Raw genomic sequence first — 12,443 nt, 5'->3', positions numbered from 1 at the left:
ATGAAGTGACAGGAGGTTGGAGAAAACTGCATAATGAGGAGCTTCATAACTTGTACTCTTCTCCAAGTGTAATTAGAATGATCAAGTCAAGGAGGATGAGGTGGGCAGGTCATGTAGCACGAATGGGGGAGACGAGGAATGCATATAGGATATTGGTGGGAAAGCCAGAAGGAAAGATAGCACAAGGAAGACCAAGGCGTAGGTGGGTGGACAATAGTAGAATGGATCTTAGAGAGATAGGATGGGATGGTATGGATTAGATAGCTGTGGCTCAGGATAGGGACCAGTGGAGGGCTCTTGTGAACACGGTAATGAACCTTTGGGTTCCATAAAATGCTAGGAAATTCTTGAGTAGCTACAGAATTGGCGGCTTCTCCAGAAGGGCTCAGCTCCATGAGTAAGTAAGTAAGTAAGGTATCAACCGTGATGAATATGAACATGTTTGAGTTTACTGAGTTGTGTTTTGCTGCATTGACCTTAGATCTGTGACCATATAATACCGAATTCTTGTAATACTCCGATTCTTTACATACTGTATTCCTATTAACACTGGGTCTGTTCGTCTGTTATACTGCTGCTACTGCTGAGGTCAAGAGTGTTGGAACTATACTTCCACTCTCCCATATGTCTTCATGGCATAGTGTTTAATTAGTTAAGCACAGAGGCAACTTTACAATTTATCACTACCTTTAATCTTTTCTCCAATTCATTTCTGATTTTATATTTCTGTTCCCCCATAATCTGTAAGGGTTGTTTCTCACTGACTTTTTCTCCCATTTACACATTATTTTAAATTAGTATTTTAAGGTATTTGTTGAATTTATTCAGTGATTTTTTTTTTTTTTTGGTAAATCCTCATTTGTGCTCAATCATTTATTACATACAGATTTTCCTATCCACTTTTCTAATCCAACCATTTTAGTAGTGCATGTTTACTTCCTCCTCCCTCAGATATTGGGAACACCTTCCTAATTCAAATCCTTTATAATTCCTCTTAATTTTCATATCCCTAATCTGTCATGCTATTCCAATTCTCATTTTGTGTATTACCATCACTATAATTCTCTTTGCACCACAAGAATTCTGTACCTCATTAAAGTACCAAAGAGATTTTATTTCACCATCATGCACATTATATTAGCTCTCCTACTATGTTTTTGTAATTTCAGTTTAGCCACACTGTTTGCTGAAAATGCACAGCAGAAAGCTGGTCTTTGTTAGTACACTCCTCAAGCATGGTCCCCTTTTGACTACTGAAACCTGCCTCTGAAGATGTGCTGGCACGTCCGCTACCTAGACAATCATGAAGCTGGACTGTGCTCCAACCTAGTGATATGTATAGAAAACCTATTATGTCCATTACAGCTGTTTTACTTACATTTGTGACCTATTTACCGACTCCCTTGTAAATTTTCCAAAATATTCAGTCATGTATCAGACTAAACCAGATGCAGTGGTATAGATTTGTATTCAATAGGTGCTTAGTTCAAATTTCTGGTATGATACTTGCTATCCTGACTGAGGTTTCTTACAATCTTCCACAATGTCTTCTGGCAAACTCTGGGATAGTACCTTGAGTGGTCTACAACTTGATTCCTTCCAAATTATTTCCAATTCATCAGTCATTCCATCGTCCAATGTCATATATATATACTAAAATTGTCATTAAATAACCTTTAGGTCAGGTGTTCTCACTAAGCATTTATTTATAGGTATTAGAGCTTGGTTATCTTTTACTGTTATTTTGATCTTTAATGTATTCCATCCTGTGTTTTCCATTGCTACTCCTAAATAATTTATTTCATCAGCCACTTATATTGTTTGGTCATATGTAGTCCAGCTGTCAATTTTTCTTCATTCTAGTTCCCTTCTTAAATATTAGTATTGTGACGTGCTGCCTGAAAGCCAGACTATAAGTCGTCCATCACTAGTCAGCGGCTAGCAATTCCTAGGCAGCAATGTCTAGGAAATCATTGCCCCGGATATGAAAGCCTAACTCCCAGTATTTTTGGCATAGAATTCATAAAAAGACCTTATGCATTCAAATACGTAGGGAAGTCAAATATTATCCCCACTCTTGTTTTTCCAATTTATATACACAAAAGTAGGGGTTGAACAAGTAGGTCATTTTTGTACATAGTCTCCTTTTTCAATGCACTTGGTCCAGCGGTCCACAAGCTTGCGTATTCCCTCCAAGAAGAAGGTTTTCTGTTGGTCTCGCAACCATTTATGCACCGCTTCCTGCACTTCTTTGTCCATAGCAAATTGACGACCTCATAAAGCATCTTTGAGCGGTCCAAAGAGATGATAGTCAGAAGGGGCGAGATCTGGGTTGTAGGCAGGGTGTTCCAGCACCTCAAAACACATATGGTTAATGGTTTCAATGGTCTGGCCGGCCATGTGTGTCTGTGTATTGTCATGCAACAACAACACTTTCTTTGACAGTAGGCCTCGGCATTTGGTGCGAATTGTTGGCCAGCAAATCACTGGTAGACTTGAAAGGATTCTGACGATGGTGTATACTGTACTTCTTTTGGCTTATTTTGGACTTCATCCATCGTCTGGTATGTAAAAGACAAAAAAAAAAAAAAAGACCAAGACGTTTCGGAGACTGGATCTGTCTCCGTTTTCAGGTGGGTAGGGGAGGATAAACCTACTCAGTTGGGCCCGTTAGAAAGAGCTAGTCTCAATTCCTGGACAAATCCCAGTCTGTAGAAAACAACCTATGAACAACCGACAACCGGTTCCATCAGTGGGAGATAAGAATAAAATCACAGTAAAAGACATGATAGAAAATTTGTGCCAAGCATGCACATGTCAACAATGTAAAAAGCAGAAGTATAGATAAAATTCGAGGAATTAAGTTAAAAACCAAAGTAAAAACTTGGATAATTCATTCCTAATCTGTGTGAATAAAGAATCGTGCCACCAGGGCAACTTCCGGGAATGAGAATAATCCCTGGAGCAAAACTTGCAGAAGTAGTAGAAGCCACTAATATTCATAAAAACTTACACTTTTGATTTGTTAACCTCTTCATTGATGAGGGGAATCCATATGGGAGAAATATCCAAACTGGGTTGGCTGATCGGATTGGATGAACTTCTACGCGGTAGAGCACTGTCCTCGTATTGTGTTGAAAGCCTCCGATCAATTTTAGCCCCTGACACACCTTCCAACCAGAGACATCGGATCGCTGTTCTTTGTTCCTCTTTGGTGCACACTGCTAGCAAAGCGGCCATGTTTACACTGTCACAGCATCAAGGAAAATGATGCAATCAAGGTCAAAATTCGATCACATGACCACAATAGTATCAACTCTAAGCATGCATGCATAGAAGGCAATGTGACAAACCTAAAGATGTGTTACGGCGAAAGTGCTGATAATTTCTGACATTCCCTCATAGTTTTACAGTAATCCCTCCTCCCTGCCCTTTGCAGTATTCCTTATAGCTTCCTATATTTTCTAAACTTCCATCTGTTATCTAAGTTATTGATCTGTTCTGCTTCCTTTTCCTACCATATACTTCTCTTATTCTGCACAGTTCTTTCATACATCTTTCTGATTTCTCAGTACTTTATTCTACATTCATTATCTTATTCTTCAAATTTCCTTAAAGCCCCTTTCATTTCCCTCTCCTTTCTCACCCATCCATCAAATTAGTGCTCCTGCTTTCTGTACTTCCCCCCTCGCCACATGCCACATGTTGTCTCCAGCACTCTTTATCATGAAATACAGTATATTTACAGCATTATTAATCCAACCCTTTCACAGAAACAGTGTAATTCCACACTTACAAATTTTACTTCATTTGCAGTACTGCTAACAATTGCATGTGACTACTAGTAATTTCATTTCCTGTCCTAAACTTGCTTAAGATACCATATATAATTAAAACATAATTAGTAAAAATTTTTCAACATGGCTAACAAAAGTATGTTGACTCTTTGCTCTGAATTTTGTATATCATATTTGAGAAGTTGTTCTGTCACAGAATTTAACGAGTTCCTTCTGTTTGTTTACTTTATCTTTACATGACATATGTCCAAAATGATTAACATATTCTTTTTGTATGTTCTCAAAGTGTCCCTATTGTGTAGCTGGTTTACTTGCATTGCCCCACATATCTCCTAACAATGTAAAATTATGCTTTAAGGTGCAAGCCCATCAGTCCTGTACCATCATAAGGTTTGTGGAGAGTTGTAAATGAAACCTGTAAATATTATTTCCATCAATAATTTATCTGGTCTCTAATACTGATACATACATTTCCTTTTATTCTGGTCAGAATTTCTGTAACTTTTTGATATCATCTCCAACACAGAGCACCAATCCCCCTGTATTTCTGTCATATTTTGCAACTTTATATTTTCCTTTAAAATAATTAAGGTAACTGGTGACCACAAAAGTCTCCATTTATGCAGTGCCAAATACATCCTGAGATCTTAGTAAATTAAAGAGGGAATTCTTTTTTCCTAATCATTTCTAAGTCCCTTGCTATTTAAAATCTTATGTTTAATAATACTGCCACACCTTCACAGTTCAATGTTGACCCACTTGTTGTCCTGCTGTCCCTTCTCTTGCCTGCTGGTTCAGCATCTTTTGTCACTGCCATTATTACATCATTTTTTACATGTGCTGTCCTGCCCCCTTGCCCCATTCCCTATGTCACTGTTACATTTCCAGTTGCTGCCACTGTCTGTTCCCTGGATCATCATGTATTTTTCTATTTTTGTATTTCATTATTTTTGTCCTCTGCCATGTTATATCCCAGCATCCCACACAAGTGGTCAAATGTCTGCTTCCATCATCAGGTTGAATATTTTCCCTCAAATACAGGTATTCTTCGATTTATGCGATAGTTACATTCTGAAAAGAAGTTGCAGGTGGTAAAATTGCATAAATCATAGTTTATCCATATCCCCTCACATTCCTCCTCTGCAAACCCACACAGTAATCTACTCACAGTTCTTCTGGCCTCTCATGATTGGTCAGAAAGTAATTTGCATTAAAGCAAGCACTCTTAACTGAAACTGGTGTACGTCAGTATATCACATTAAAATTAATTCTCATTTTTCAAACTTGCTTATAACAAATAATGCTTATAATTAAAATCATATGTCCATCTGCTCACAGTCAAAATTTACTTAATGTAACCTGTCAGTGTAATGATTAATTTCCTCTTGTTGTAGGGATACAAGCAGATCAACGTGTTCTGAGGAGTATGATCTGCAAATACCTTCCAGATGTAGATGTGACACTCAGAGAGCATGATATTGAGCTTAGTCTCATCACTCTGCATTGGTTCCTTACATTATTTGCATCTGTTGTTCACATGAAAATACTTTTGCGAATATGGGATCTTTTCTTCTTTGATGGCTCCATTGTGCTTTTCCAAGTTACACTCGGCATGCTTAAGATCAAAGGTATGTTAAACATCAATGTCATTATTCTAACATCATTAACCTTTAAATGCCAGGCTTTTGAAATGGTGGTAAGCTTGAGCTAGCCAGAGGTTATTTAAATGCCCGCTGCTGGTGCGCGTTTAAATGCACGTTGCTAATCTGCGTTTAAATGTCCGTTCCTATTAGGGTGCTTAAACAATTTTAAGCATTGTGTTTAAAAATGCTGTATCTAACTCAATTCTTGTGATAAATGAATGGAATTAACTTTGTGTGTATCAGCAAAGAACATAATGTTGTATATTACAACGGAAGATTTGAAAAATTTTATACAAAATGTTATACGCTATTTTCAATTTTTTTTTCTTTTAATTTTAATGTGTACTGCAAAATTGGTTTCCAAGTTCTTCACAGAGTTATTCTGCATTATAAATTCGTTTCTGTTTGTAACACTTAGCAATTTTAGCAGTCCCAGGTGCCATGAAACAGATGGAAGCAATAAAATCATTTGGTTCTCTGCTGGAAAACCTTACATCTTTGTTACCCTCTTCAGATTTTTGAATCTTTTGACTAAATGAGAAGAATGAAAGCATGACTGTTCAAGAAATAGCTAGAGGGGTCCCTTCTTCAGTGCTAAGACCTTCTGTTATAGCTGCAAAAGCTTATTGTCCTTTCTGTGGGTGTGAACAGTCAGCTGCATCGTGGCTGAGATTCAGAGTGCGGTCTGTTTTCTGTGCGTTCTTGGTGAAATTGAATACTGTAGTTTCATTTCAGCCTATATATACATCAAGCAGATAGCAACAAAAAAAGGTATGTACATCGAATTTTACTATATATTTTTAACACATTAATCTGCAGAATCTGCAATAAAAGTACCGGCTCGTGGATGAGTTTAGGCATAACTCATACGTATACTCTTTTTGTTGTTGTTCACTTAGGTATCATTTTAATTCCTCTATTAAGGTTTTACTCAAGTCGGACTGGTAATTACTACATTTAAAAATAAATATTTAGGACTGTGCACGCGCTTCTACTAGCGGCGTGTGCGCGCGCTTCCAATAGTGGAGTTTAAATGCCCGACTGGCCAAAACGGGGTACTTTGGCCACGATGACCATACTCATCACTGGCACAAACGGGGCACTTCAGCACTTAAAGGTTAACATAATATACTGTGTATCATATTTACAAATTAAGGCTGATGATGACATAAAATAAATGTGAGTTCAATCAGTTAAGTCAATGAAGTGACTCTCTGTGGGATGGGTGAGCAGAGGCAGGAACTTCTTCCATCATACTGCATCCAGAATATGTTTGGGCCACACCATCTTCCTGTTTGATGAGTTTTCATTTATAGTGCCCCCAGTTAGTCAAAAAACTTCGATGTTGTATGAGTAACCCCCCTTTGCTCCACAGAGTTCAAATATTTATATCCCATATTTATGGGGTTTCCTTTCATATATACCCTGAAATGTACATGCACTCAGAATGCACAAATTGCTTCATCCGTTGTCATATTTTTTGTCATGTGTACTTATGGAATTTTTGTTTCGCTTTATTGGGAATGGGACAAATCTTATCCAGAGGATCATAACCTGATTTGCCCCTGGGTTACAGTTTTCATTGTTTGCATGAAGCATTGTTAAGATGGCCATGACTCAAGTGGCATGCTGGTTGATTTCATATAACTACTTTTTACAATTAGATCTTTTTCTCCAGTAGTCCCATAGGAGAGGTTTGCACATGACACACATGTGTAACTGATGTCAATAACAGTTTAATTTCATGCACAGTTAAGTCTTTCCATAGAGCAAACACCAATTTTTGTTTCAGTGGGCATCCCCCCCTCCCTTTTTTGTGCACTTTCACTTTTCTTTTCATTTAGTTACAAACAATTTAATTTTTTTTTTATTGAAACAAGGCAGGTGTATTCAAAGAAGAAACTATCTTCTGTGATTCCTGAGATTGAATTTATTCTGAGGAGATCAGAAAATTCTGGACTATTTACTGGAGCTATACTTTCTGTCCATTCTAGTTCTGCACAAGTTTTATCTCTAGATGCTGCACATTTCCATTCTTCCCTCTTTCTGGTTGTGTTTGAGGAGGTGGAGTTACCTTGTTTCCTCATAAATATTTTTAGGCTGTTCAAGGCATTCAGCTTCATTTGGTATGTGTTGAACCATTAGTGCATTCATGCCTGCTGTGATTTTGAATTTATTATAATCTGTATCATTCACTTTTTCAGTGATACTGTATTGAGTAATATAACAGCAATGCTAACCAAGCTCACTGCTTTACTTATCCTAGGACTATCCATCTCATATGGACTGCACTGTGAAATAAACTGAGACTTTGTCATGTGGATATGGCAAAATATTTTTAGAACAGTATTTTTCCCCTCCTTGATCTGTGACTTGTGTTTCATCAGAAGAACAGTTCAAATGGGAGGGGGTATTTATTGTCAGAGAGAGACAGTATACATACTGAGATGCAGTAAATGCAGCACCCAGCTACTTCATAATGTTATTATGTAGAGATTTGTACATTGAACCATAGAATTGCAAGCTTTAAGATGTGAAACAAAAACAATTTTATATCGATATTGCATATAGCTTTTTTACCATGGATTTTTAACTTTCATGATGGTACTTGTATTACAGTCGGTTTCCTGGTGAGGCAAGCCATGTTATATGTATGCTTGGGCTGGAGAATAAGTGTTCAGGATATTCAAATAAAATTGTGTAAAACAAATTTATAAAATTTGCAGTGGTATTTGTACTGCCATCAATTTCCTGATGAGGCAAGCCACATGGTACCTGAAATTGGTAGAAACATGTTGAACCAATACTCCTCCCATCTTCACCCTACCACCACCAAGCGTTGGTGAAGTCAGGAGCTGTTCGTCATCACTGGCCCTCGCGTCGTGTTTACAATGCTCCCTAAGATCGTCGTGGGAAACCAAGCTCGCAGCGGTGAATCATTATTGAAGTCAGTGACAGACCCAAAAATAACAATAACAATGTTTAATAAACACAAAATAAGTTATGACAAAAATACACGAAAAATATATAGACAGAATAAACCTGGCTGCGCACCTTGCGGCATCAGCTCAACAACCTGCCCAGTTTCACTGGCCCAGTGGCATTTGAATACAAGGTCACTTCCTTCCTAGCCACATGCAGCACCAAGACAAATACATAGAATAACTAAACTGAACTAGTCCGCCACAGGTGGCATCAAGAAATTACATGTCTATATAATACAGGCAAAGCAAACCTCAGTCACAGGTGGCCTCAAGAAAATAATATATCTATTTATATAAAAAAAAACTAACTCTCGTATTGCCACCATGCCATCCCCCCGATAGCTGGCAACTGTAAACCCCCACGTCTGTAGCCATACCCAGAGTATGCCGAAACGCAATTTTGGATCAAGACCCCTCTGAACTGAAATGTAGAAAATATCCCTGGCTGGTCCACCAGATGTGCTTACCCAAGTGGATCCACTTATCAGACTCCAACCTTACTCCCCAACATACTTTCTCCCGAGACACGGGTAGAAATGGAAGGGGAAATCACGTGGTCGTCAGGGGAGAAGGAAGGGGTGAGCTTAGGATTGTGAAAGAAAGGGTAGCGCGGAAGATATGGCTGGAAGCCATGACGTCACTCATTATGCGAGCCGGTCCATGCTTGGCTCAATGTTAAAGGGATGGAAGAAAATTATGTCCAAAAAAAGGTTTTGAATTGTGACCTACAAGCAAAAAGGATAATTTGGAGGATAAGTGAGAGGGTAGCTTAAAGAGAGAGTTTGTTATGAATGAAATAGGGCTTTGGGCCAGATCCTTAAAATTGGTTGGGATGAATGTCAGTATGAGTGTTTCATGATATGATATATGTGTGATCTAGAAGTAAGATCATTTTGGATTATTTGTTTTCCTTTGTCATGCTCCCTCTCCCCTCCATGGGCCCATGTACTGAATGATGATTAATATAAGGTTTAGAAAAGTATTTAAATTTTAAAAATTGCCTAGAATACTAATTAGCTAATGAGTTTCTTTGTGTGTGTGTGGTTTTTTTTTCCCCCTGCTCCATGAAGTTAGCTAGTTAGTCAGTTAAATTAATTTGTGAAATTTTGTTTTCAGAACCAGATCTCAGGCAGCTGGAGAATTCAGCTGAGATTTTTAATGCCCTGTCTGACATACCGGGTGACATTGAAGATGTCGATCATCTGTTAGATGTAAGAATGTTTTTCAGTGGAAGTTATAGCACTCTATATTTGGGATATGCAAGTACACATGATCTGCAACGTACAACTGCTTGACTTATGAATGGTGTAAGAACAGTTCCGAGCCAGAGTAGTGCAGTTGGTGTAGCTACTGCCTATGGGCTGGGCGACCAAGGGGTTGAAGTTCGAGTCCTGGTAGGGTCAGAATTTTCTCTTCTCTGTATTGTCCAGACTGGCTCTGGGGCCCACCCAGCCTCCTGTCTAATGGGTACCGGAGGCACTTTCCCTGGGGTAAAGCGGCATGTATGTGAAGCTAACCACTCACCTCCAGCTAGTGCCGAGGCCAAGAAAATGTGGATCTATACATTCACTCCCCCATACGCCTTCATGGCATGGTGCTTAGTTAGTTAAGCATGAGGACAACTTTACCTTTATCTTTATCTAAGAACAGTTCCTTTTTATTCATACTTACTTACTTTTTTGCTTATTTGTCTGTGGATGTATAATGTACTCATAAATATTAATTCCTAAGATAAACAACATATAGTATTGTAGGTTAAAGTGTCCTTGTTCATAAGCTTAGATGCCCAACTGCTACTAATCACTAATCACACTAATCACTGTGTTTCAACTTAAGAACAACTCGACATATGAATTGGGCTTTGTGGGTACTCTACCATGTATTTAGGTAGTTATATTTTCTCACCCACAGATTTCTCATATCATTCTAAAAATGCTCACTCTTTTGTTGTCAGTTTGCATTGATATTCCTTTTGTTTTTGCTGTTTAGGTTTCTTTTATGGTGGCAGCTTCACTTAACGATATGGTAATGGAAACTCATCGTCGGCGTCACTTGGCATACCTGATGGCTGATCGAGGGGCATTGGTGGGGAATCCTGAAGCAGTACCCAACCTTCCTAAACAGCATCTCAGCAGGTCAGGGTTCCTCTGCAGACTCTGGCAGTTCTTTGTGAATGTATTTGATGTGTTTCATGACTGTGTGTGCATTGCTCCTGTCTGGGTTTGGAAGACAGGTGATAGTGGCACATAGGCTGTAGTTATAGAAAGAAGATTGGAAAAAGTCATTGGGTCAGATGAGGTAATTAGGAAGAAAGGGGTAAAGAATGCTGAAGGATCAGTATTTGCATATGGTTTTTTATTAGTATCATCATCAAACCAGAATAGCTCAGTCAATGTAGTTATTGGGCTGCAGGCTGGGCGACTGGTGAATCAGGGCAGAGGCATAGATTTGTATCCTCTCCACAGCATCCACAACATATGCATAATAATACAGAAACATTAACTATCTGTATTAGAACATAATTCATATAATCTGTAGTTAAAGAGGAAAAAGAACAGATTGAGAAAACCTGATGTTTATTATACACTCGTGAACAAGAAGTAACACAAGGAATTTAAGGTACTGAAGAGAAATGTGAAACGTGAAATGAAAGTGGTTTATGATAAACTGGAGCTGACAACTATAAATAAAAGAACAGGAGTGTTAGAATCTGAGCTGAAGCGAGAGAGAGTGAAAACATAATACAGAAGTGCATAATATAGTGTGGTCTGATAAAAGGATATAACTTGTAAGAAATATGGATGGTGATAAAGCAGAAATAGTAATTATAAGTAAAAGAACGTGAATGTTAGAATCTGAGCTGAAGAGATGGAAGAACATAATGGGGAAAATTATGGTATGATACATTCTGTTGAAAGGAACTTCCAAGGTAAGTGGGTTATGATGAAACAGAACAGCAATTACAGATAAGTGAATAAAGAATAGATATGGAAACCACTGTTATATCACATACTGGTGTTTATGTAGCAGCATAAGAAAAGAAAGATGCCAACAAAGAACTTGTAAATAATGTAGGTCATTATGAAACAAAATTAGTAACTACTGATAAAGAAAGAGAATAATTAGGATCTACGTCTGAAGAGGATGAATGTACCGGAAAATCTCAGGGCACAGTATGTGCCAATAAGCAAGGAAGGAAATACTTAAAAGTTACTTTTAAGGAATGTAGTTCATGATAAAATGAAGTACAGATAAAAGAAGAGGATTATTAGCATATACAGATAAAGAGAACTCGGCATGTAGTTTGTGCTACTGAGTAGGAGAAGAAAGATGCATGAAAGGAATTTGTAAAGGATTTAGGTATTGATAAAATAGACCAGTAACTATCAGCCAGTATCAAGATAAACTAACCAGTCAACTGTGCCCCCCTCCTATAAAAGGCATAATGTGCCATCTATATAAATGTGTGGAGGTTTATAAAAAAAAGCGATTCACTAATGAACTCCATGAAGTGAGTCATTCTTAAGAGGCTGATAGTCATTCACCTTGTCAAGAAGTTCTTCAGGTTTTACGAATGATCTAAAAGCTTATCATTTCCACTAAATCCTGCTGCTGAATCCTATCCTGAGAGTACTAAATTCATTCCACATCCTTACACTCCCTTCTGTTAAGTCTCTCTTAACCCTTTGGCGCGGTCATTTAAATTCCGCGGCCGCGTCTCCGGCGGTAATATATTCAGCTGGCCATTTAAATTTTGCTCGAAAATGATTTATTCATCATTGTTCTTAAATTCTATGAGATAGGAACATGAAACTTTCACTAAAATGATCTTAAAAGGTGGTTTTATAACCTTACCTTATAATATGAGCGCCCTGTATTTCGGCAATGGAAGCAGGTTGTTTAGTATTTGAGCAGTGAATGGTACGCCTTGAAGGATGAAACTTTCACTAAAATGATCTTAAAAGATGGTTTTTATAACCTTACCTTATAATATGAGCGCCCTGTATCTCGGTAATGGA

At 38.0% G+C, this 12,443-nt stretch overlaps 1 protein-coding gene across 1 annotated transcript in view; it reads left to right on the top strand.

Moving 5' to 3' along the window:
* LOC111873156 (small G protein signaling modulator 3 homolog) overlaps positions 1-12,443 on the top strand; it is a 132,213-nt gene that overhangs the window by 27,852 nt on the left and 91,918 nt on the right. The window contains exons 7-9 of the mRNA XM_023867631.2: positions 5,192-5,425; positions 9,541-9,635; positions 10,414-10,559. Coding sequence (XP_023723399.1) covers positions 5,192-5,425; positions 9,541-9,635; positions 10,414-10,559 — 475 coding nt within the window. The remainder of the gene's footprint in view (positions 1-5,191; positions 5,426-9,540; positions 9,636-10,413; positions 10,560-12,443) is intronic.

The sequence above is a fragment of the Cryptotermes secundus genome, unplaced genomic scaffold, assembly GCF_002891405.2.
Source record: "Cryptotermes secundus unplaced genomic scaffold, Csec_1.0 scaffold259, whole genome shotgun sequence".
Taxonomy (NCBI): domain Eukaryota; kingdom Metazoa; phylum Arthropoda; class Insecta; order Blattodea; family Kalotermitidae; genus Cryptotermes; species Cryptotermes secundus.
Note: the sequence above shows the minus strand (reverse complement) of the source record. Positions and strands in the feature narration are given on the sequence as shown.